The sequence below is a fragment of the Rhagoletis zephyria genome, unplaced genomic scaffold, assembly GCF_001687245.7.
Source record: "Rhagoletis zephyria isolate East Lansing unplaced genomic scaffold, Rhagoletis_zephyria_1.1 Rzeph_scaffold_01984, whole genome shotgun sequence".
In the NCBI taxonomy this organism is placed as follows: domain Eukaryota; kingdom Metazoa; phylum Arthropoda; class Insecta; order Diptera; family Tephritidae; genus Rhagoletis; species Rhagoletis zephyria.
Genome location: NW_016159068.1, coordinates 21045 through 48519, shown reverse-complemented (window position 1 = coordinate 48519; position 27475 = coordinate 21045). Strand labels below are relative to the sequence as shown.

At 35.8% G+C, this 27475-nt stretch overlaps 2 protein-coding genes across 3 annotated transcripts in view; one reads left to right on the top strand and one right to left on the bottom strand.

The window, feature by feature from the left end:
* Positions 1-4084: 4084 nt before the first annotated feature.
* LOC108365740 (probable chitinase 3) lies at positions 4085-5613 on the bottom strand. 2 transcript variants are annotated; one of them, XM_017619876.1, is made up of 3 exons: positions 5539-5613; positions 5011-5181; positions 4085-4961 (listed from the first exon to the last, which is right to left on the bottom strand). In XM_017619876.1, exons 1-3 carry the CDS (start codon positions 5611-5613, stop codon positions 4113-4115), a joined length of 1095 nt encoding a protein of 364 aa, XP_017475365.1. In that variant the 3' UTR covers positions 4085-4112. The 2 variants fall into 2 exon arrangements, with proteins under 2 accessions (XP_017475365.1, XP_017475366.1); XM_017619877.1 differs by having other exon boundaries at positions 5020-5181.
* Positions 5614-10936: 5323 nt separating this feature from the next.
* Positions 10937-27475, top strand: part of LOC108365742 (signal transducer and activator of transcription C-like) — a 21498-nt gene continuing 4959 nt past the window's right edge. Inside the window, exons 1-3 of the mRNA XM_017619879.1 lie at positions 10937-11686; positions 15548-15905; positions 26732-27473. Coding sequence (XP_017475368.1) covers positions 26835-27473 — 639 coding nt within the window. The 5' untranslated portion in view covers positions 10937-11686; positions 15548-15905; positions 26732-26834. The remainder of the gene's footprint in view (positions 11687-15547; positions 15906-26731; positions 27474-27475) is intronic.

The window sequence follows — 27475 nt, the reverse complement described above, 5'->3', positions numbered from 1 at the left end:
ATGGCCAGTCATACAAGTTCGCACTTCTACTTGACCTTTGACCTACGCCAAAGAGAACATAGTCATTTTAAATTTTTTCTTCTGTGCTTGAAATACCTGCATTGGTTTCGTTCTTTGTCATGATTTTTTTGGACCAATCTTAATAAAGCTACTAGACGTAAAATTAGAAAGGGTGCACTGTAATTCCTAACCAAATTTTCGTGATATGCTTTTGATGTTGCATATATTGGTTTCAATTATTTCAAATGGGGCTGTTTGGGGAATTTATTTTTAGCAAAAATTAAAAAAAAACGGTAATTTTGTTTACTTGTCGGGCAATATTTGTTTCATAGGGATATACATTGGATCCTTGGCTAAAAACTTCTGTGGTAAAACTGTCCCCCTACGTCTACCTTCTTTGCTACTTAAAGTCAAATAGTAAGCTCCTTCAATAGGGATTTCCAACAGATTCTGAGATTCAAATGCTTATAGATTCCGCCAGATGCTTTAAAGTTCACGTAATCAATTAGTCTGTTCGTTTGGTCGCCGCAAGCGCCCGAAAGTGCCCAATTTGTGTTTCTTTAGTTCGTTCTCGTGCTGTTGAGAGCCACTTTGAGAGATTAATTTTTGCCCTCACTAGCCCGAAGTCGCCCGGTCTATTTTTCTCCGGCGAGTTTGTGAAAACTCTGCTGTCGGCCGCTGTGGTGTAGTGGTAAGCAGTGCGCGCTTCCACTCCACAACGCCTGGGTTCAAACCCTGGTCAAAGCAACATCGCAAAAATATAGAAAAAAGGTTTTTTCTTAACAGCGGTCGTCCCTCGGCAGGCAATGGCAAACCTCCGAGTGTATTTCTGCCATGAAAAACAGCTTCTCATAAAAATACAATCGCCGTTCGGAGTCGGCGTAAAACTGTAGGTCCCTCCGCTTTGTGTGACAACATCAAGGCGCACGCCACAAATCGGAGGAGAAGCTCGGCCAAACACTAACATATGTGTAAGCGCCAATCTATTATTATTATTAGTTTGTGAAAACTGTCGGAAGAAGAATTTTTAACATTCAAATTTTAACCAATAAATATGTGTATTTTAAGCTGTTTGATAAGTCAAAAACATCATTTATCGTTATTGTGTTCGCTGCCGCTCAAATATAAAGTTTATAGTTTTGTGCGATTTGACATTTAGTTTCGAGCACGAACCCACTTTGCCGTTCCCGTGGTTTTGGGGAGTTTATTCACTTTTGTGAGAGCATTTCGTGCTTAGGCTCATTTGCGCGAAACTAGCCCGGAAATGTCAAAAACAATCCTAATATTTACGCGTGGATACATGGCGTATGAGTAACAAACAAACCAATCACTGAATTTAACTGTTGCGGTATTCACAACTTTAAACGCCTAAAAAGAATATTACAGGGGTTCGCAAGGTACCATCAAAGTCGTTTTATGAATTTTCGCAGTGTTAAAAAATAGTTGGTTGTGGGTTAATTTTTTATAAACATTTATTTAAGATTTTAAAGTTTACGACATACAACAATAGGACACTTACGACACTGTTGGGAATTAATTCGGGCTTAGGTGCCAACAGAAAGTCTGTCAATATTGAATATTCGTAACAATATTGGGCAAAACTTATGTATGCATGTACATATATAAAAACAACACTTCGACTTTAACAAAAGTAACTAACGTGTTTACGTACCTTTACTACCAGCTAACTGTAAAAAGGCCGCCTACCCAAGAAAGAAGATACGCATACATTTTACATATATAATTTTTATATAACGATTCCTATCAGGTATGTAACTTGAGAATGGAAATCGCTGCACCTTTTCGGCGCATCAATATTACATAGTTACATCCCAAGCTAATAAAGGCAAGGCAAAAATGACAAAGATCGGGTCATTGTATATGATATGGGATTTTACTTTAAAACTTCTTTATTTATACAGCTATAACGGAGAAATGGAGTGCAATGTGGTGTGGTCGTTGCGCTGGGAATGCAGTTACAGTTGCACGGCTATACTCAATCCCGACTCCTCCGTTCTCCTTCGCGCACTCTGGGCCACGTGAGCAACCCATGTGCGAGATGCGGTAACCAGCCCGAGTGGAGCCTTGGGTCACGACAGAAAGAGAGGGAGCTTCGTTGGGGCAACTCTGACATATTCGGTCTAAGGGCTAACCGAAGTCTGCAGCGTCTGTTAACCAGTAGTTGCGGCTGCAAGTGGGTGTCTGTCTTGGAGCAAGCGGCTTGCTATATAAACGTGTATTTGGTTGCTAAAAAGTCCCCGTCACAACAATGGGTTGTGCGCTGGGTTTGGGACCGCCACGTAAGGCAGGCTCCAATGAAAAATAACACCAAAGCCTCGGATGAGACCCCCATTTTGATGACAACCACGGCAAAAGTTTAAAGGACTACGATTTGAGGGCAAGGCAAAAAATATCTTTGGCCTTGTGAAGTCTACTACAGCTGCCATGTAAAGGAGCGCAATTTCGGCGTTGGTTTTGCGGTTGGAGAGAGACTCCTTCGCCGAGTTATGTCGTTCACCCCGGTGAACGAGCGTCTAGCCAAAATCTGCATCAAAGAGAGATTTTTCAACATCTCGCTCATCTGCGCCCATGCCCGACGGAAGAGAAGGACGAGACGTCCAAAGATCTATTTTATGAACGCCTGGAGCGCAAATACGAGCGTTGCCGCCGCCGTGATATCAAAATCGTGCGTGGCGACTTCAACGCCAGGGTGGACAAGGAAGGAATCTTTGGAACCATCGTCAGAAAATCCAGCCACCACGACGAAACGTCCGTCCGACAACGGACTGAGGCTGATCGACTTCGCCGTGGCCCAAAACGTGGTAGTATGCAGTACTAGGTTTAAGCATAAAAAGATTCATCAAGCTACGTGGCTGTCCCTAGATCGGAAAGCGAGAAACCAAATCGATCATCTTCTGATAGACGGACGGCATACTTCCAGTGTTTTAGACGTTCGTACACACCGAGGGCCCAACATCGACTCAGACCATTTTCATGTTGCAGCCAAGATACGCACCGGCCTCTGTGCAGCAAAAAATGTGCGCACAAAAATGCAAGGAAAGCCTAACGTCGAAAAGCTGCAATGACAACAGACGGCCAATGAGTTCGCTACTCGACTCTCACACCTGCTCTCTGAGAGCACTCTTCAACAAGCCGACATATGCGAGCAGCGGAACCACATTTCCCGATCATTAAGTACCGCCGCCGAAGTAGTCGGATTTCAGCGNACAAAAATGCAAGGAAAGCCTAACGTCGAAAAGCTGCAATGACAACAGACGGCCAATGAGTTCGCTACTCGACTCTCACACCTGCTCTCTGAGAGCACTCTTCAACAAGCCGACATATGCGAGCAGCGGAACCACATTTCCCGATCATTAAGTACCGCCGCCGAAGTAGTCGGATTTCAGCGAGCCCGAAAGAACAACTGGTACGATGAGGAGTATAAAGAAGCTACAGGGAGCCATGTGGGACCGTTATAGGGAGCTGAAGAGGGAAGCGAGACGTATTTGCCGCAATAAGAAGAGAGAGGCCGGAGTACGTGAGTGCGAAGAGCTTGAAATGCTGGCCGACGGGAAAAATGTCCGAAAATTTTATCAGAGAGGTAGGTTTTAAGACCAGGGCGAACAACAATGGTGACCTGGTGACTAATGTCCAGAACGAACTTAAATTATGGAGGGAACACTTTTGTATCCTACTGAATAGTAGCAGCACTGAAAGCTGTGGAGAAGACGAATCCGAAACCCAGTTGATGATGATGGAGTCGATGTTCCTCCGCCTGACCATGACGAGGTACGAATAGCCCGTGAGCAAAATACTCGTAAAATTCGAATGTTATGCTTTGTAATTTTTTGTAATTAATTATGACGTCAAACAGTTTCGGTTATTGCTGTCCATACTGTCAACTTTAACTGAGTAGGCAAAACATCTGATGAAGGAACTCTTGGAGTGTTCGAGAAAGATTCTGCAGAAGATTTTGGAAATACTAGGTGGAATAGTACTTGACTTTACTTGACATTTCCTATTGGCTGGCACAGCACCAGTTATGAGGAAGAAGACTGTCAACCTTTGTGGCACTTAATTTTATTCAAAAATTTCACAGGCACTTAAGTCAGTTAAAAAATATTAATCTTGGATTTCTGCTGCGGACAGTACACTTTTTTAGATAAATCGCAAACCTCCGCCTTTTGATCCCAATACAAACCCTCCGGACAGGATGTTAGCACTGGCATACCGATTATACATATATAATATTTGCTGCAATCCTCCACGTGTGGAAAATACGCATCCACGTCCTTGGGACAATCAGGTACTTCATTCACTTCGGTTTTTACCCTTCCCGTGGATGAAGCTGCAGCAGGAGTGAACTGCTGATCATTGTATGTCACACTTGGAGTTATGTCTGTTGTTGGCTGTGGCATCCATGTTAGCGGTCCGGCAATACCGTTATTTAAAATGTAGCATACTGTGTACACGCCATTATCTGGCGGCAAGGCGGTCGATTGGCCATCTAATAAATCTTTAGTTGTCGCAGCATCCCCCAATATTTGTGTAGTGCTCTTCGGGAAAGTAGTGCCATTAAAGCATTCGGCAAACGGGCGAATATCGCACACTTGGCGCTTGTAGTTCCAGCCTGTGGCGCGGCCACATTTGTGCTCTAACATGTGACCGAAGGCACACACGTAATAGGTGCTGCAGTCGGTGGGATGCGGCAGAAAATAGATGCCATAGTGATGGCATGTGACATTTTCCGGATCATAGTAGGCCAATGGATCGATGGGACTATGAGTATGCACGTCTAAAGCGATAAAGGCGAGCTGAGGTCGCGTAGATGGGTGTTCTAGGAAAATCTTCTCATCATCCGGTTTAAGCTCAGCTTTTGAATCAGTTGAATTTTTTGTCATTCTTACGACAGAGGCCTGCTTATGCTGAACTTGAGGGTCGCTATTCTGGACGATATTAGTCTGAAATTCAAATCGATACACAGTAAAGTAAAAAACGAATCAAAAGTACCTGAGTTACTTGACATTTCGCCAAGGCAGGCCAGTTGCAGACTTTATATTTGGCATCAAAATGTAGTCCAACATCGCAGAAGCTTATCAATGGAACTTTGTCACAGATGAAATATGAACTGCAATCTTGTGGATTCGGGACAACATCGCCAGCAGTGGCATTTTTACAGATCTATATAGGAATATTAGAAATAAAAAATGGTATTGAAATGAAATAAAGTGGTGAAAAATAAAAATACAAGTAATTTTTAAGCAAAAAACAAAACCGACTTCAATTCTCATATAAAAATTTAAGATTATCGTTAATTTCTTTATGAGCCAATGATCGCATTTAAACCAAATTAAAATTAATAGAAAAAGAATTATCGATTATTAATCGGTTGACGGGGTCCAGAGTTATGCGGTAACGTACATAAAAAAACAAAAAAACAAAAAAATATTCCAACGAATTTATAACGTTCTCCGTTTTGTGAAGTCGGTTAAAAATAAAGTATTGAAATGAAGGCACGAAGTTCGTTTCAAAACTGACCGTCTGCGATATATCTTCAATGTCGAAGCTGAATCCGGTACAGAAAAACGCGATTGGAACAATAAGTCGCCACATCTTAGAATGTTGCTTTTCAATGATTTTGATCAACTGAAGTTTGAAGTTGCACATTTTTGCGAATTTTATAGAATACGAGTCGGCCTTAGCGTTGACTATGGAATTTTATTTTAGGCTTGGCACGGCGCATAAGTACAATCAATTAACTTTACAAAGAAATGTGTGTTACCATTGTTTTTATTCATTTTTTTGCTGGCGTTTATAATTGATGTAAACAGCGATATCATGATAGCGCATTCAAATGTATGCCCGTATGTATGTATACATTAGTGTTGCCAAATGTCCCGTATTTGCCGGGACGACCCGTATTTTGCATTAAATTTGAAATGTTCCTCCGGGAAAAGATTTTTTTCGGCGACAATCTCATTATTCTTTTTAACCTGCAAACTTCTACTCAATATGGTCATGGTTTCACGCGGCTATTGTGAGTAGGTTATTAGCAAGTATTATTGCATGCAACTCTGTAAGAGAAATATATGTAGCTAAAAATTACCGTTGATTTTTTAGATTTTTTTTGCGGAGAGTGTTGCGAATTTGCTTCCTTATAATGCATGAACAAAACTGACTTTTATAGGAAAGAAAATGCGCAGCACCCTCCACAAAAAATCTAAAAAGTCAATTGTAATTTTTAGCGACTTGAAACTTGCACCTATAAAACCGCATACTCGAAATCTTTCTAGAAAATCTGATTAAAATATCGAAATTTTTATGAAAATTTTTTAAGTTTAATTAATTTTGGTAAACTTTTTGCAAGCTTTTGAAACTTTAATTTATGTGGTATCTGCTATAGATGGACCCATATTTTAAACGAGAGTTATTAACAATAAATAAATAAAGAGAAGTTGCCAACAGCATCATTTTGAATTTTGCTGCTATTAATTTGACCGCAACTGTATCTGTTACTTTGTTTTTATGGTATATTTTTGTATAAATTAAAAGTGTTGCCATGAAATAAACGAAATTTTTACTAAGCTGAGCATCACTTCGTTGAAAAGGATCATCTTTGTTAATATATGGTTCGTAGTTTGGCTTTTAAAGCAAATTCTTTATTTCTCATTTGTCCCGTTAAATTTTTGTAAATCCCGTATTTTTGGCTGGAAAAAAAATCTGGAAACACTAGTATACATATACAGTATTGGAACAAATAATAGAAACGTACAGCTTTCATATATTTTTTATTGTTTGAAAAACTCTTTCATTTTAAATATATTCCGATTTCGTAAATTTTGTTTACGTTAATTAAAATCTAGACTTCTTTAGCAAGTGCAATAAGCCATACATAAATTGCGTCCCATTTTTAAATTTTGACCTGGAAGAAATAATAGAAACAAGGTATTATTTCTAAATAAATTGAACTTTGACCCAAAAATTCTTACAAAAATCTTATTGTTTTAATAGCTTATTGAACCGCCGCCTTGCCTGATTACCTCTTCGCATAGTCGGTGCATCGAATTGACGAAGTTTACAAAAACACTTTTCGGAATGGACTACCACGATTTTAGAATGTGACGCCACAATAATTCTTCTTTTTATGCTGGCTTTGAAAGGCCCGACTTTGTTGTTATGGTTTTTAAGGCTCAGCAATGGTACCTTTTTAGGGATTCTGGCTGGAAGTTTGGCTTCTGCCAATCTGTACCTAATGGTTCGGCTTGTTACATCTAAATTGAATTCTGTTTTCAGCTCTCTTGAGGAGGTTAACTTTGTAATGTCGAATTAAACGCCTTTGATCGCCAGCAGTAATTTTTTGTTTTTTACGTCGTGTTTCTGGTTTTCAACGTTATGAAGGGCAGTGAACACCATATCTGCTATCTTAAAGCCTGATTATGGCAACTTAACTTAGCGGAACGTAGAGCTCTCGCACATAAAGTGAAAAGGAGACAGACTAGCGGAATAAAATGTTTTGCAAAAGAACAACCTCTAACTGATATTTGTACAGGGTGCGATAACTAGTGTTGATATAATAGATTTAATATTTTTCAATAAGTTGTTTCTATTATTTTTTCCAACACTGTACGTATGTACGATATTCACTATATTAACACAAATATCAATGGTAGCAAAAAAAGGTGTTTCTTTGGATGGAGTTTGAGGCAGTTGATGTACATAGAATTCATGCACATTAGGGTGCTCCAAAAACACTAAAGTCGGAATTGTAATGCTCTCACCCCCTAGGGTTGTTCTATATCGAAAAAAGTATACACCTAAATTTTATTTTTTTGTTTCAAAGTTTTCCATGTATTTTTATATGGGAAAAATAAAATTTTTCGTTGAAATGGTATAGATTTCTTGAAAATCAATATTTTTCGATCGAAACACTCTGCTTCTATTCCGGAGACTTTCAGTAATAATACCCAACTGTTTACTTAACCATTTTTAATACTAACGATTTTTATTGGTCGCCCTATTGCATTTTTCGGGGTTTTAGCTGACCTATAAGTTATATAGCTGCAATGAAAATATGGTGAAATAAACAATTGGGTATTATTATTGCGAATTTCCTGCAGATGAACAGAGTTCTGGTAGAAAAATATTGATTTTCAACTATTCTATNTGACCTATAAGTTATATAGCTGCAATGAAAATATGGTGAAATAAACAATTGGGTATTATTATTGCGAATTTCCTGCAGATGAACAGAGTTCTGGTAGAAAAATATTGATTTTCAACTATTCTATACATATATGTAATACTTCTATATTGGCAGTAAGAGCTAGTACCGTCCGAAAACACTACAGTGCAGTTATATCAATAAACACGTACGAAAGAAAAGGAACACATAAGTTTATAAATAAACATATACACAATACATATACAAAAACGGCACTCAAGTACACAATACATTGACAAAAACGGTACTAGACTGTCACGCTTTGATTTCGGAATGCCTACACATTGAGAAGTTAGCTTGCCGTTAATATAGAAGTATTACATATATGATTCTATACCATTTTTACGAAAAGTTGTTTTTCCCCATATAAAATACATGGAAAACTTTGGGCGCTTTGAGCGACCTCTAAATATTTTTTGATTTCAAAATAAAAAAATTAGGGTATATTTTTTCGGTATAGAACAATCCTAGGGGGGTGAGAGCATACAAATTCCGACTCTACTTGTTCACATGCATTTTTGGACCACCCTAATGCACATACATATACACACACACACACACGTACATGGTTAAAAAGCTGGTGCTAATTTTTCAGCTAAATGCAATAAAATGAAAGCTGAAGTAAAAACCTTGCATACTTTTAAGCGTTATTCGTTGTCCGTCTGCTGAACACACACTTGTCTTGATGATTTTATCTTATCGCTGGAATTCTTGACGTTAATTAAAAGTTCATAATTTCATGTATATGTGTTGATTATCAGGTATAATTACTTTAACACAAAACTGAGTAGGAACAAACAAAATTGAATTGAAATCATCAGTGCCATAAAATTAAATACATACCCGTATGTAAACACAACACAAATGTGTGCATTAAAATTTGTACCGCAAACGGCGCGAAATCCATTCAGTTACATCTCTCACGAGTCGCAGCAAAATTTAAAATTTGAGGTCTTCAAAATGCTAAAAATAAGTTGGATTTTTTGTGCGGCATTGCCCTTTCTGGGTTTTATCCATTCAGTACCGGCATAATTGGCACCAATTGACTGCGGCTACTTTTGGTTGATGAAAGCCGCATGAGAAGAAATACTGAGATTAATTTTTTTTTTTGATGCTTTTGCTTCTTAAATAATTGTGCAAAGTACAGGTTGGCTTATATTATATTTAAAGAAAATTATGTCTTTATTGTTTTGTTGATAGGATGTCACACAGAAAATACCTTTACAATTTGTAGCAGTGTTGGCCACTTCATAGGCACGCGTGCCAAAGCTTTTAAAAGCTTTCTGTAAAATTTGCATACGGCTGGCACAAAATAAAAGCTTTCGCTGGCCAACTCTGATTTATAGAATATACGCATTTTCAAGAGGAAGACAGACATGAATGCGAAAAGCTTTAGAATGTTTAGATGCTGGCTTGAGACGCCAATGAAATCGTTTTAGACTGGCGCTAGTTTATGAAAAGATAAGAATGGAATTCTGGTAACAGGCGCCCAGAGTAAACTTAAGATATAGGGGAACACTTATCAACGCTTTTGGATGGCGAGATAGGTGGCGCTTTTGAATGTCGAGATAGGTGGCGCTTTTAAATGGCGAGGTAGGTGGCGCGTTTGATGACATATAACCGCGGTGAAAAATGCAATAATGCGGCTTAGAAACAACAAAGCCTCTGAGGCTGATGGTTTACTGGATCGGCTGTTCAAGTCTAGCGGCGCAGACCAGGCAGAGAGCATGTACCTGCTTTTGAGTAAAATTTTGTCTAATGAATACATGGCCGACAATTAAAATCTCAGTTCACAAGAAGGAGCCCGACAACAACAGACTGCATTGTTAACGTCGGTCTTAACACAATGGATATAAAGAAATAACTGTTGTCATACTTTGCTTCTGGGGGCATTCGAAAGAATTATTATATGAAAAGATCTTTCGACTTAGCACCCATCTGCGGACAACGAAAGCAATAGCGCAACAAACACAATGAGCTAGTGACAGGGCCAAGTGCAGATGGAGCTATCTCTGCTCGAGATGAGTAACTGGCCCAACTTCGCCGATTGCGCGGTTTGCCAGTTGGAAGCACGGTTGCCATTTCCAATTTATTTTTCGGTCCAAAAAATGGACCAAATGGTAAAAAATTGACCAATTCTTATTACATGGAGAAATTGAGTGGAGTTTATTCCTCTTTATCAAGAAAATATGCCAATTCAGTTTTTATAACGATTTTTTTTTTATATCGCATCCAAAGTGCATAACAATTGTATTGTTTTAAATTATAATTTCTTTCTTAATTTCATTTTTATTAATGCTAAATCAAAAAATTTGCGCTCAGCAGCTGCGGAACTGTCAGGCCGACTAAAAATGTTATGAACTAAATCACACAATCCTCCAAAGGCCGCTTCACCCAATCAATTTTTAATCAAACTTACTTGCTCCCAAAACGTTCTATATTGGTAAAGTTTTTGAAGTTACCTTTACTGAGCCTCAGTTTGCGAAATTGAAATTCCATTATGTATGCATCATTAGCAATGCAGAACTTTTTTCGATTGATTGAAAATTTGCTACCTTTCCATATCTTTGCCAGCCACTTTAATATTGGTCACCGAGTTATTGAAATTAGCAAGAAACAGCGATATTTTTTTAAAGCGTGCTATGCCATATTTGAAGATCAGTGGCAAGGCGAGTTCACACTTTTAGCGTCGTCATCGTCATCGTCATCGTCATCGTCAGCGCATCAGTAACATGGCTGACGATGACCGTATCGTCACTTTTACACATGACGATATTCAACATGGGGCGGATCAATTAAATAGAAAAAATTGAAAACGCGAAACTATTGCATAAACTGAAAGGGTAATAATAACCTAACCCAAGGTTTGTGAAATGGACCATTTTAAAATGAATTGGACCAATGGACCAAACGAAAATAAATGGAGCAAAACGGCAACCGTGGTTGGAAGCACTGATTGAGCGCCCGAATTAGTTCACATTCTTACACACTTCACGACGAAATTCACTTAGTTTCTTAAAGCACATTTCAAGGTAAAAGCTTTTCGATTCAAGTTTGAAAATCACTCTGTTTATTGCCGTTGACTGATACTTGATATTTGCAGCGCACTGAGTTTCGCCAATGAAGATTGCGAAGTGATCTCACTCGTTCACCGGTACGCTCCAACGTGCTCTCCAACATTGCGAACTCTTTTGCCAATTGAGTAAGAGATATTTCCGTATATTTGATCAGTCTTTATCTACATTCTCTTCGGTGATTACTTGGTGAGCAACGAGGCCTACGATTTGGAGCATCGAACGGCAAGCGCTATGGCCAGTTGCCTGCGCAGGAGGCATCCCCATTAACTGCCACAACAATTTGAACTTAACAACAGAGTAAAACAGTTAAGCATTCTTACGCGGCGCGAGGTTCTACATTGTTTGAAAAACGAGATTAAAAGAATATTACATATATGTACATGTATACGTATGTACATATAAGCCAGTGAGAGAGGCCGTCTTTTTATGGTCGAGAGTAGATCGAAGTGCTTTTGGTGCTAGTACTTATATTAAATTGAAGTGTTTTATTATAAAAGAGTAAACATGTAAAGGTGTCTATAAAAGTTTACTCCATACCCGAGGCAAAAGTGCCGTGTTATGTTAAAATATATGATATATTTTATTCGGCGTATGTGGAAATCGTTCAGTTTTGTACATATATATTTATGTGACAATCGGGATGTTTCGTAATGAGCAATATAAAAAATAAAATATGGACGTCCGCTTGAGTTTTATTATTTGTCTACCAATGTACATAAATATATACGAATATGTATACTAACATACATACATATGTATATATGTACGTACAAATATTTTGCACATACATATGTGTGCATGCAAAAGTGAAGTGAGTGAGAAACTCAAGCCAATTAATGTGTAACTACCGCGCTTATTTGCTTGTATCTACAACTGTTTACATACATTTATAAAACTACATCCATATGGTCAAACCCCACGGCGAAAATACTATGGCTAAATGCTACCAAATTTTTTTTATTATATTCAAACTGGTGCAAAATGGATTCGTTCGCGTAGAAGTTGGTTTATAGGCAGTATTAGAGGAGATGGAAAAGACAGAATATGCAATTTAGTTCGTTGACTGCTAATTGCTAAGTTAGTGAATTCATTTACTACTTGTGCAGCGGTGATGCATCCATATTTCCAATTTAAATACGATTCAAATTGTATTCGTGTTAAAACCTCTTTGAATTGGTATAATAATTGGACTACCGCTGCACAGTGGTTCAAATCTGACTTTTGCTGTTTATAATGCACTGGCGCCTTAATTTTTCACTCAATTTGATTATAACTTTTATTTATTTATTATTTTTTTTAATGAGAACTTACAAAATTTACAAAAGACCAGTTTAGTTCGATTTATGAATTTTAATTTCCTTGTAGGTATTAAATTTTTTTGGTGCAAAGTGCTGCTCTAGCAGCTTTGAAGAAAATCGATTCTCGTGCCCCAATTAGTAAATGCTACATATTAAAATCTAGTTGAAATCAATTGTAGGGTTCCTCCAAAGGGGGGAAAAATTTTCAAAACAAAATTGAAATGATAAAAAAAAAGACCAAAATTAAATTTTTTTTAGTTCTTAGAAAAATGTTTGGTGTGCAGCTTTGGATATGATGAAATTTTAGTGCAAGTTTCAAGTGGCTAAGAGATCGCGCTGATTTTTAATAACATATATGTTACCGACCAAACCTGGACTTAGGACAAATTAGTTTTGACTGGGCGAAAAAAATTATTAAAAATCAACGCGAACCCTTAATCACTTGCAACTTGCACTGTACTGAAATTTAACGATCTATAAAACTGCTGACCCAAAATTTTTCTAAAAATTAATTAAATTTTGGTGAATTTTTTTTATATCACCTCAAATTCTTGTGAAATATTTTAGTTTTTGGGAAATCCTACAGTTTTTTTTACTAGGAAACATTTATTAAGTGGAACAGAAGAATCGATTTTCTTCAAAATTGCAACTTTTCACGCACTTTGCACAAAAAATATTTAATATGAGCAAATTAAAAATTCGGGCTCAACTGGTCTCTTGCTAATTTTATGAGCCTTAATTAAAAAAACAAAATGGTTGAAAAATTAAGGCTCCAGTGAATTATCAAATTTAAATTCCGCGCTAGCTGAATAAGATGGCTTTGCACCTTCTTTCTACTCTATGTATGTATGCACTTAACCAAGCAAAAACAAATTTAGAACTATTGCATCCTAATCTATTTAAATTAGCGTTCGGAGGCGTTATGGTCCAGCCTAGTTCGGGTTGTTTGAGATACCTTTTGATACTGCCATATTACCGAAAATAAAGCAAAACCTATTAACAGCTGATAATGCTGATATAAGTTATTGTCCATTCTCTTAGAGATAGTGCTCGGACTTCTACCATATTATGGTAAATGTATAAATTTTTGGAGCATTTACTACACAATGTCTTAAATCTACCACATACATATTCGCGTTTTTGAGTAGTTTTTTCCCAGGGACCGTAACCGTTATGATTTTTATAATAAAAATCATTAATTAATCGTTATTTTATGATTTTTATTTTTTGGGTAATTTTTTATCGCTATTTTGTAATTTAAATTTTTAATGCTTTTCATTATTTCGATAATTTTAATCCGTATTATGGGATTTTTAGTTTTTTGATAATTTTTAATCGTTATTTTGTAATTTTTATTTTTTTGATCATCTTTAAGACTATTCGGGATTCCTGAGACTATTTCATAATTTAAGGACTATTTCGTAATTTTCGTTATATTTGTCGATCTTGATATCGATATATTTATCGATAAATTTAATGATTTTGCAATCGTTAAAATTATCGGTCTTGTTTTCTATGTTATAATCGATACGATTATCAGTGGTGTTATCGATAAAGTAATCGATATTATTGTCGATATAATTACCGATATTATAATCGATAACAAGATCCAAATAATAATCGATAATTTTATCAAAAAATTTATCGATATTTTTATTGATATATTTATCAATATTGTTACCGATATACTAATTGATATTAATGATCGGTATTTTTATTGGAATACACATTTATCGACGAGGACAAGACGAAGTATCTCCTGTCAACAAACAAACAGTCAGCGCATTCCAGAAAGTAGAGAATTTTTCCGACATTATAAGTACTTATATTTTCTTTTTCGTAATTCATAAAAAAAGGAAAAATAAATAATAAACTATCTTAAAACGAAGATCTACCAGTTATTTTTTAAATCTAACACATTTTTTTCCAGATTCCACCACAAAAAAAAATTTTTTTTTAGTTCGAGCACAGCTTAGGGATTGACTGTTTGCTCTTTTACTTGCCGTTAGTTTTTAAATCGTTCGATTTTTCGCCGGGTATATGCACATATATATATATACAGTATCGGTCATATCTATAGCACGCCATTTCAAAGTGATATTGTGTGCAATTTATGTTTATTTATTTATTTTTGAGAATTTTCAATTAAAATACAGTTCTTTCTCTAATGGGGTTTATAAACCCAGAAAACTTCGAAAAAGTGCAACAAATTTTCACCCAAATTTCAAACTTTTCTCTCGGAAGTGTTTGAATTTTTTTAAATACACAGTTTTATAACTCAATCAATTTTAGTCTGATAATGTGCAAGTTTCATGTGACTGAAAGTTACCGTTGATTTTTTAGAATTTTTTTCGCCAAAGGTGTTGCGGTTTTCATCCGTATACAAATAAATTGAGTTTATTCATTATATGAAAGCCAATGCGACAAAAAAAATTCTAAAAAATTAACGGTAATTCGTAGCCACTTGATATTTGCACATTAATTTGCACTAAAATTGCAGTGGCTAAAAAACTGTGTTCAAAAAAATCTAACACTTCCGAGAAAAAAGTTCGAAACTTATGTGAAAATTTGTTGCCATTTTTTTAAGATTTCTACAAATTGTTAAACTTGGGTTTATATGGGGTTTATTAGAGAAAGAACTGTATTTTAATTGAAAATTCTTAAAAATAAATAAATAAGCATATGTGGCACACAACATCACTTTGAAATATCGTGCTATAGATATGACCGATACTGTATATATATACCATATATACAGAATATCCTCAGTAATCACATCGGGTTTACGCTTATCAATTGTACGTCCACTACAATTGAACTATTATTTTTTAACTTAAACTAGCAGCACTACAAGAACCATATATCAATTACTCACTTTTTCGTTGAAATATTTGGTGAAAATTGCCAAATGACATAAATAGTATATTTACAAATAAAAATTTTTCTTTTAGAACTTAAACAGTTTTCCAAAAAAATTTACAAAATATGGTTCACGACTAATGTATACTGTAAACTAGGGTTTACTGTGTATTAAATTAAGCACGCGTTGATATCGAACTGCCCAGTCAAAGTAAATGAATTAAGTAAAGATACCAAAAAAGAAAGAGCGCGAAAATGAGAGACTTCGTATTGTGGTAATAATGCATTAACAAGTGGATAGCAAAGCACGAACAAAATAAAAGTGCTGAACAGATTGTAAACGGAGAAAAATAAGCAGTAAATAGAACCCAAAGAAACGTGTTTGAAGTTTATTAAACTGCGCTACTTAAACTACTGAATTGGATTTGATAAGTGAAGCAACATCGAAATGTGAGTAAATGTGTACATTGAGAAACATCGTAGTTTTAAACAAAATATATGCTAATATGCAATAGCTAAGTGTTGATGACTTTGAAGGTTTTTTTATATTTAATTTTAAAATTTACGCGAAGATGAAAAAAAACGCAAATTTAATTAGATCAGCTGATAAGTTTAGGCTCCAAGTGTTTGCAAAAGCAGTTAAAGCCCCATCCGTGTGTTTACAAAGGGAGATAAAGATAGAAGGAGGGAAATATGGAAAGAGCGAGAGAGGGAAAGAGAAAGTGTTTTCAGTGAACAACTAAGACGAAGAGTACTAAAAAGAGAGTTAGACAACGAAAACTGGAGCACTTTAAGCAAGCGTTTGCCTTGGATGCAGAGAGACGCAGCTTGTTTTTGTTCGAATTGAGTTAAGAAAAGAAGAACAAAAGCGAATGAGACTAAGCGCCTTTTACTAAGTAAATCTGTTAATAACTAGAGCAATATTTGTTAGTAAAGAGTTAATGAGATAAATTTAATAAACGCCAGCGGCAACACGTGGAAAATGAACTAGGGTCAACTATTTTGTACATAAGTATGTACATATGTATCTATGTATGTACATTAGACTGTATCACTCCCCATACTAAGGGAAATTTAAGCAATTGATAAATAATCCACAACAGAAACACACAAAAAGATCGCACAGAGTGTTTTAGCACGATGAAGAACACTCTTGAGAGATGTGTGTTTGTGTCAGTGATAAACATCGTACAAAATAAGTGGAGAGAGTAATTTTCAATCTTTGCTCATAAGTCTAAGTCGGTAAAGTTTTGGCTAAGTTATTCAAGTTTTTCTTAAACCAATTTTTGAAAAAGGTCATTATTATTATTCCGTTGGAATTTTTTTTTTTTAATATTTTGATGCAAATTTTTTAAGCTTAAACTGTTTTGTCAAAAAATACTTTCAAAAACTATTTTTAATCATAAAAAGCTTAATTTTTGAAAGTATTTTCAAATCGGGCCCACTTACGTAAATATTAATATTTTTCTGAAATATTTTGGTTGACGTCTTCAAATATAATACATTTTTCTATCCTGGTGGAAAAATTCACCTTTTTTTGGTGATGCAGTCTATTGCACATATGTATAAAGGTTTAATTAAGTGTTTAGAAGTTGGGTTTATCTGTGGTGAATAAAGTATGAATTATTTTCAACTTTATATGCATACCTACATACCTATATGTACATACACACATACATACAATATATGTAGTACAAAAATCAAAGCCACACAATTTTTCGTGATTTGCCCAGCTCTCTAAATTAAATTTATCAAGGCATAAATTTGTATACCAATAGGTATAACCACACTACTATTTTTGCATAATACTTATGTAAATGCACAAACCTACTCCAGCTTCAGAGCCCTTGTTGAGCACAGTAAAACACTAAAAAACTAGGTTCAAGCAATCATTCTTGCTCCCAACTGCTCCGCTGAGCTGATAAAATGTGAAGGCACATAAATAAATGTTTATTACGCACGGCGATCAGTCTCTCTCTGACTGTTGCTTTGTTGTTCTTGTTTTTTTTTTTGCTTTTTTCGACATGTTTTTTAATTAAACTGGAGCAGTGTCTTGTTATCTGAAAAGTAAAAAAAAAAAGAAGTAGAAGAAGAGAAAGAATACAAGCAACACGTCAACGCACATAAATACATATGTACATAGTTAAAACGAATTGTAATAATAATCTGAAGTTAATTAAAAGAATATAAAACTGAATCGAAGTTAATAACAAAAACAAAAAAAAAAAAGAATTGAAACAAATGAATCAACACAAAAGAAAATAAATAAATTTAAAAAACAATTAGTAAAATAAAATTTAAAAAATTTAATGAAATGAATTACAGTAATGAAAAATAAAATATAAAATGAGGTTAAATGAAAATATTTAATAAAATACAACTTGTCATAAAAACCATTTGCCATTCGTCTGATAAATACAAAAAAAAATATTATGTTATCACTTGTCAAAATGCGGTGTATATCGTCCCGTAAAGTACAAAATCGCGTATCGTCATTCTGCAAAACCGCGTAACTGACATTTGCCGCCTAAAATTTGATTTCCTCACACAAGCTCTTGCCTCAATCCTTATCCATTCGTCCTGAAATATACTAGCCAGAAATGCGATTGCTTTATAAAAAAGAGAACCATTTTGAAATATGAGTGTTTTTACTCTCTAGAAAATAATTTACATAATTCACATACGCGGTTTTGCATTTTGTTGATACGCGGTTTTGTACTTTAAACGACGATATACATATGTAGTAAGTAATTGGCATTCGTTTGCTCGAATGAACTTACAACTTATTGAAGCTCTACTGTAATTTGCTTACAATTATGTATCTGCTATATGTATGTACATATATGTATGTATGTATGTACATACTTTTGAAAATTTGCTTTTCTACGTGCAAATATTTGCGCAATTCAGTTTAGAGTTGTTAGCTATATTCTTTAGAATGACTATCCATTTAAAAATTATAATCAGGACACCAAAGAACAATATGTATGTATGTATGTATGTATGTATGTATGTATAGTAGGTGTAGTTTTTGTGGCTCATTGGAATTCTGAACCCAGTGTAACTTATGATTTCAAGTTTTCTATTTACTTTTAATGGATCATTCCAAGCTTATTCCTAACTTGAGAGCTTATTTACATTGTGGTGTATTTACAGATAGATCATTAACTAAGAGATACTACAATTTTAAGCTAGATATGAGTTAGTAACAGATATGTTTATAGAAATTCTACAGGAAACATTCTCGATATTTATAACATTTGGATAATAGTTTTTTGAAGATGCCAGTCGGATGCCATAACGTTTTTATTGGCGCAACTCTGCAAAAATTCCTGGTCCAGGAAGTCTACTGAGATATTGTTTTAAAGGACCAAGTTGAATACTAGTTACTAGTTAAAGATTTTCCGTACGTTTCCAAAGCAGTTAAAAGATGAGTATAATTTTCGTCACGAAATTGATATCATAAATTTTGTGTTTCTGGTTCAGCTTCCGTCACTCGAAAATTTTACCTCAAAGAGGTGTTTTATTTGATATCGATTATTTTGGGGTAGCCAATTTAAAATCGACGAAAATACAAACAATAATCTAAATGTTTTATTTTTCTGAAATAAATTGCGAAAAATATTATCTAAACATAAATTATGTATTCAAATCGATGTGTCCATTGCAAAATATAATTTTTCGAATACGGAATAAAGCGAAAAGAATGATCATATCCTTTGTATTCGAAAAAATTAAAAAAAATGATGAGAAATGATAAAAACTTATCAATTTGGTACCAACTTTGGATACAATAAATAACTGTATTCGTCTGAATGTCTCATAGTTTATTTTTATATGTTTATTTTTAACCATTTGACCCTTTTTGGAGCGACATTTTTTCAATTTGAATCGCAATATATCCACAACAAGAGTTTTCCCAGATACAAGCTGTATACCGGATGAAAGCTGAGGTTTTGGGCTAGATTTTTGGAAACTTAGAATAAAATCGACTGACCAGTTTTTGAGAAAATGCTCGAAATCTCTATTTTCAGCAGCCCGATTTTTAGTTTTCAGGCGATAACATTATGACATATTTATATTTTACAAACGCGAAAGACAGCGTTAGATAGCTTGTTTTAAGACCATTCTACTGATATCAACACCAATGACATGGACTGAGTAGTGTGCCCTCAGTGGTAGTTTAAAAAATTGCCTTTTTTAGAATTTCGGGCAGCAGCCACGCCCCCAAAGGCCTACGAATCGAAACATCCTGGAAAAAACCTTCCTAGTTTTTTTAAAGGAAGTACATACACTACACACGTCGCAAAGCATCTCGTAGTGGCGACACGAACCAAAACACATTTAGCTCTATATCTTTCCAACTAGTAGCCGGAACTTAGTATTTAAGGTATCGTTGGAAAGGTATTGACCTATAGAATAACGCTAAATATGTTGGGTGTTTCCACATACCCCCTTAAACTTTGGCCTCATTTTTAAGAATCCGGTTAATTGTTTATGAAGCTTCAATACATTTTCTGGACACACTGCAAGACCTCTCCAACGTCATTTCAAACATGTCGATTGGACGTCTGGATAAAAACTTCCAAATCTCGTATATATATAAGCGAGTCATTTCAGCATGCTACTGTGGCTGCTTTCGTCACTCGCGCGCACTGCCGGGCGCTGTGATATGCCTTAAGTTTTGATATCGCCTTGACGAAGGAATTGCGAATTTTTAGCCGTCATCGATTCGCCACTTCTCGCTCGCTATGTTTGAGTTCCGGTCGCTTAAAGAAGAATTTTGCATGTAAAAGCAACAACAAAGTTAGCTAGCACGGATAGACGATAGCGAGTTTGGTTGTACCTCATTGCGTTCGTTCGTTTCGCCACTCGCTAACTGTTGGCGAATCGATGACGGCTTTTAATGATCACTTTGTCACTCCACCAGCGGCGCCATTCTCTCCCTTCTTCCCAGCTATTATTTTACTGCTGTCAAATAATTTTTTCTACTATTTGCATTCTCTCTAGTTTAGCTCCGTTTGTTACTATTCTTGGTTTAGCTGCTAACGATTTCAGTCACGTTGTTTGGTTGTCTGAATGTATTCAGTAAACACATTTTCGACATATGCACTTACATATGTATGTATGTACATACGTATGTACATATGTACTTATAAACATTGAAATCAACATTATGATGTCAGCGCACACTTAACTTTGTACTTTATATTGATTTGAAACAAATAAAAAAAGCGTTGACCGGCTGTTTGAATTGTCAACGGTTTTGCGCGGCAGAAATAATTAAAAAAAATGGATTTACTCGCACCACAAAAACTGAACATTTCAGCAGCAATATACATAATTGATTTCTTAGCAGGTACAAGTAATTATTTTTACAGATAAGTGTCACTCAGCAAAACTTTATGAGATAACAACTTTTGTTTTTAAGTCTTTTAGATTTTAGAGTGAGAACGTTGTAGCGCAAGGCGAATTCATATAAGGTGGTATCGATTCAACAAATACAACAATTACTTGTATTTTGCTTTCGATTTTAGCGGGCCATTGTCAAATTTAAGCTATTCTTCCCAGAATGAAAAAGGGCGACAAAAAATACAAACACGCTCCCATTTCACTCACTCCCTAGCGAAATACAAAATTTTGACAATCAAACGCTATTCACGGCTGATGAAACAACACCACCTTATACAAATTCGTCTTGTTCGAACTCCGTCAGATGCAACATATTAAAGTTATATAGAAAGTATTTATTGAAATTGAAATAGGTTTTTTTACAGTAACTATGAAACGGCATCTGTGAAGTTTAGAATGGAAGTATTGTCAACAAAAAATTTAATCAGAAAAATTTCAGAAAAACAACCGAAAACATTTCCGTTTCATAATCAGTTTCAGTGATTTTCTTAACATACATACGTCTCGGATGCGCACTTTAGTGAGATAGCGTATCAGAAAAAAGGGCAGAAAATGGAATTAGAAAACGATTGAAATATCCGTTTTGTATACGAAATTTTTTACATTTTCGGATACGTTTCCGGATATTTTGCTGGCTGGGATTATACATACGGTGACCATAGAGAAGACTTTACTCCTGAATTGCCTACTCAATCCAAAGTAGCACTTGTTGGCAAGAGTGATTCTGCGTTGGATTACCATACTGATCTTATTATCGGTGTTAATGCTGGTTCCCTATTAAACGAGATTCTCCACTTTCCCGAAATTATAACTGTCAACAGTGACGTGGGTTCTAAGGCGCTGCGTTGACTTTTTTTTTATGACAGGAGATACTTCGTCTTGTCCTCATTTACCACCAGACCCATTCGCTTTGCTTCCTTATCCAACTTGGAAAAGGCAGAACAGACTTTCCGGTTTTTGTTACCGATGATGGCGATGAATGAGGTCACTGCTTACGGGAAAATAAGTGGATACTTTACATGGGAAGGTAGATGGAGTACACATTACGCCACGATAGTATATCAGCTGAAATATGACTCTCTAGATTCCCTACACTGAGTGGAAATGTTTTTCTTCTCTGAAATGGATTAATGTCTGACATCCTATAAAAAAGTACTTTAAGAGGAAAAGTTTCGAAATAAAGGACAAAACAGATTTTTAGAAAAACAAAATGAAGTCTAGGGACAGCATCTTGAGAAGTAGGACTTCCCTTTTAAATAAAGTACGGATGGTCACCGTAATTATAGAGCATTTCAATACAACCAAGCTTTGGTGTTACATACTTGTATTTATATGTATGTATGTATAAACATATATTTATTTATATACATACTTCCGATTAATGAGCGCCGAAATTGAAATCAATTAAAGGCAAAAGTACGCATAGCGTTTTTCAAATGTACGTCGTTATAATTATAAGTGATCAGTCTTTTTTTGCTACAATTTTACTGAAGACCCTTAATTTTATAAACGAAAATTACAGCACTTGCGGAATTTTATCAAGATTTGTACTTTCGTCGTGTGCGCTGATAAAGCTCAGAGCAAAAAAACATAGTGCGAAATTTGATAACTAAACATATTCCATGTCTCGGCGTTGTCATTTTTTTTTTTTTGGTAGTAAGTGAAGAGTCAGTACAAAAATCTGTAGTTAACTGCCGATTCTGAGTTAACTACGCACTGTGCGTTTTAACTCTTATAAAATTATTTTCATTTGTACGCGCATCTTTCACAAACAAGGTTACTTACATACATATATATCATAGTACAGTTGAAAACTGAATCAAAAGCTGCATTTGAACTTTAAACTTCACTTCAATAGTGAAGCACTGAGTTAAGACCCAAGTGAATTATATAGTACATAGCATAGTACATAGACTTACATACATTGCATGCTTTTATATCTGTTTATTTGCTGAACGTTATATGAAGTAAAACAAATAGCTGTTGGCTTATCATTGAACCTCGTGCGCCTTTGTAATTGTCAAAATGTGTTTGGCACTTTTTATTAGCTTGTTGTAATTGCACATAAACAGCCAAACAGTTGTTAATATTCCCAAAGTTATGCGACTACAAGTTTGTCTTCATCACAAACACTGATAATATTGGCCATTTTGCGGTGTTTCGGTGTTTAACAGTGGTCCAGATTCCATCCCATAAGGGGAAAATTGTTTAACGGGACTAGGTACTCGTCGAAGACTCGCTAGAGCCTACATATTTGAAAGGGTCTAGAGAGAGAGAGCTAGAGGTGGGGAGATAGAAAAGTTTATAAATAGATAAGATAGATAAGTTTATTCTATTATAAAACCAAAATTGTTCCATTTCTAAAACTTAGTAGACGACTATAAAACTGCTGCGATAGAACAGAACCAAGTAACTTGTTTTTTTGTACAGTGCAGAAAATTAGGGTTTTATCTAACAATATTTTTTTCATACCTATTGTATTTCAATTTTACTTTATGGCTGCTAGAAAAACCGGAAATTTTTAAAAGGTTGACCAGCAGAATGAAATGCTTACAATTTTGCCTAGCCTATCAACAAGCAGTCTTTTGTTCTGCAGCTTATCAGGATTTACATCCATAACAATTCAGCTAACCTTCGGCTGGTAACTGGTTTTTGGACTATTAGTAAACCATTAATACCAGTATCGAAACATCCATAAAGCCCATCCATGATATGTCATCATGTTGTGATATGCGGAAGATACGCTTCGAGCGTCAAGGTCCGCATGCGCCTCAGTGCAATGAAGAACGTGGGTCAGGCAGGCACAACAGACAGCCGAGAAATTTCGCAATCGACTCTCAATCCTGCTTTAAAAAGAAACCTTTCATCGGCCGGATATAAATGAGTAGTGGGAACCCATTTCGCAATCTCTTCGTGCCGTTGATGAGAAACCGAGAGATGAGAAAAGACGTATATTCAAAAGAAAGTAACGAGAGGCATAAAGACGTGAATGTGATGGGGTTGAGATGCTGGCAGAAGGAATTCGGCTCGACAGTTCTATCAGAAAATAAGCAGCATCCCAAGGGTTTCAAAACCGGGGCTGGTTTCTTGAAGATGGAAATCTGTTAACAGATGTCCAGAGTACACTTGAGATGTGGAAGAAGAACTCGAACCAATGTTTAGGTACGAAGCTCAGGTTCATCCACTTAACCAAGACGAGGTAAAAACAGCAATAAGGGGGCTCAAAACAACAATGGCCCGGAGCCGACGGTATACCGGCTGAACTGTTCAAAGCCGGCGGCGAAGTGCTGGTCGGGCGCATGTATCAGCTTATTAAGTAGAATTTGGTCTGATGAATATGTATTCATGCCCAAAGATTGGAATCTCAGTGTACTTTGTCCAATCCATAAGATGCCGTTTCAACATGCTCTACAAATCTCTCATCATGCCCGACATTTAATGTGGCGCAGAAACAGGGATGATGTCTAATAAAGGTGAGAAGATTTTTGGTGCTTTCGAGAGAGCTATTCTATGCAAAATCTATGAGCCTGGAATGACGAACTGTACACGCTTTTTAACGACGTGGGCAAAGTTAAGCGCATACAAATACAACGATTGCGCTGGCATAATGCACGCAAATGCGCCCACGAACACAATTGAACGACCAAAAGCAGATGGGATGAATAACTGGCGCAAATACGCCAGGGAGAGAGGCAACTGGCGAAGCTTTTTGGTCTCGGCCCAACCGTCAAACGGTTGTAGTGCCAAATAAGAAGAAGAAGTAGAGCATTAAATTTGCTAATCAATTCAATTTGATTTTACTCATAGTTTCTGCGACACTTTCTTTCAACTGTTTTTTCTGCTGACCTGGTTATTTGGACTTTTGCCGAAGACCATCGACTTGGCTCTCAGTTTATGAAGGAATCTAAGGTTTACTTCGGCCTCCCACCTAGTGCCTATTTAAGTATCTTAACATTAAACAGTCCCCGAAAATTTACTATTTCTCCCTTGAAAACTGATTTGCCTTATAATTTCTTTCAAACACATCTTCATGAATTATTAGAAGTTTGAAACCGCCTGCACTTCCCTAAAATTAGTCAAACACTTACCTAAATATGTATGTCCATAAACATATTGTCATTGAACAGTCTTACAGGGCCATTCTGGCTAAGGTAGTAAACAGTCTTTCGTAAGACAATTGTAGGACAGATGGCAAGATGGTAGGAAAGGTTTTTGTTTACCGACACGATATCGAACCGAAAGTATCGATAAAGTACTCATTTAAATTATCGCTGCAAATATATCGCGTGCCCATTATTATCGGGATATCAATGGAGTAATGCAATACAAGTCGCCTCAAGACAATTTTCGCTTATCCACTGCATTACTGTAATGCAATGGCAAGAAATTTTACATTTATTCGATTACCTCCAATGACATGCACATGTTAAAATAATGCATTCTGTAAACGAAAAGGTAAGCGGTTACTCTCAAAAAGTGGTTCCCCAATCGAGGGTAACCGCTTACCTTTTCGTTTACAGAATGCATTATTATTAAGTATCATTTAATTTTTCCTTTTAATTTTATATTTTATTGTAAAAAAAAACAAATTTTATTTCATTTAATTTTTAGGATCTTATTTAATATTTTTAATTGTTTTCCTTTAAATAAACATATTTTTAATCTAATTTAATTTTTCAGTACTATTTCCTTCTTTTTGGATTCAGTTTTCTAATTTTTCGAATTGAATTTTCTTTTATTTATTAATTTTTATTCTTTTAAAAAGAAAAATGTTGTATTTTTTTTTTTTTTTAATTTAATTTTTATATAGGCGAACAGCATAACGGTAAGACCAGCTTGTTAGCAGGTTTTTTAATTAGTCTTTCGAAAGTCAGTAAAGAGCCAGAATTGACAATTGTTTTATTAAAGACTTTTGTCTTTCGAAAGACTGTGGTGAGGAGGAAAGGCAGTTGCCAGAATCGCCCTGTTAATGAAAGCAGAAGTATTTTTTTTTCGTTTTTCTCATATTTCATAATTCATTCAAAACACTGTGCAGTCAGTACCTGTTTCCAGGCTGCGCTCTACCCGCTCTGCTCAACACTTTAAAGTGAAGTGTTAGTGTCGAGACCCCTTATCTAGTTCCATGTATTATATGCGTCGCTTCAACGCGAAATTTAACATTCGTTTTGCTTTTTTTTTATTATGTTATTTTTTTTTTATAACACATCCATTGTGATTTGATAAGCAACAAATTTTTCTCATTTTTGTTGTTTTCATGCTCTTCACTTTTTCTACAATTTACCTAGATACAAAAAAGCAACGCTTCGAATCAATTTAATAGCCGACCACGCGACGAACGAAACAATGAAAGGGAATACGTGTTTCGCTATTCATTTTAACTTCTATTTGAGCAAAATTTCTGTCTCATTCGGCATCGTTGTTACGTTTGTTGGCTGGACATTTCGCAATTGAAATGCTGTTGGCATTACTTCAGCCGTTACACATAAAACAATTAGTTTTTTTTATATAAAGTTTTGCAGTTACGAAAGCAAATACAAATAAAAGTAAGTATAAGAATAAAATGCATTTAGCGTTCTTCGAGTGACAAATGTTTGAACAGTGCAATTTTTCGCTTGGGATGGTGAGTAATTGACCACTTAATTGTCTAACTAATTCAATGAGAAACCACCATCGAGTTTCCTATTTAAATTTGTTTTCGCTGGCATGTTAACTGTAGGATTCGATCTATAAAAGAAAAATATGTAACGACCTCTGCATATTTTTTTGAACGCGTTGAGGGTGGACCATGTCCCATATAAAGTTTTTAATCACAGGATTTATAATTTTCAGCTTCTATTAATTTTCCAATTTCTTTCATTTTTCAGAGTACAAAACAGATGCACAACTGAGCTGTAGCTGAACCCGTCTTTAAGTTTTAAAGAATACTTGACAAAGAGTTCGAAAGTTCACAACACGGCGATTGCGATAATGAATTCTACCAGAGAATTAAAAAATGGTACGAAAGCGCAAAAGAAAACGATTAAGGCCAATAAGAAGCAACAATTGAAGCAGCAGCAGCAACAAAAACAACTGCAGGAAGGTCAAAAGCAAACCGAGGTGATAACAACAACAACAACTATAACAACTGCCCCACCTAATGTGGTGACCCACGACAACACCAACAGACTGGGCGTTAAAACTACTAAAATGCCAGTACACAACAACATCAACAACAATAACAACAACCATATTGTACAAAATAATAATAACATCAACCAAAAAATGTTCGATTCTGCCGGTCGTGCGTTGAGCGCCACACCTTCTGCAATATCACTGCCAGCGACTAGCATCTTGCCTGGCTACGAGAATGCACCGAAATTTGAACGGTCAAATAGTTTTTCGCTGCGCGGCAAACTCTCCAAGCTACTCAATTCTATTACGGGCAGCAAGGAGAATCTGACGAGGGTGGACGACGAGAATGCCACGCCATACAAGTTCACACGCAGCCGCTCAATGATATTGCTGCGTCGCACCAATCGACGCAGCTTAATAGAACCGCAACTGGAACAGCTGTGCGAGGAGACGGATCCCACATCACCGTCGTCGCCGCGCAAGAATTCCATGGAAGT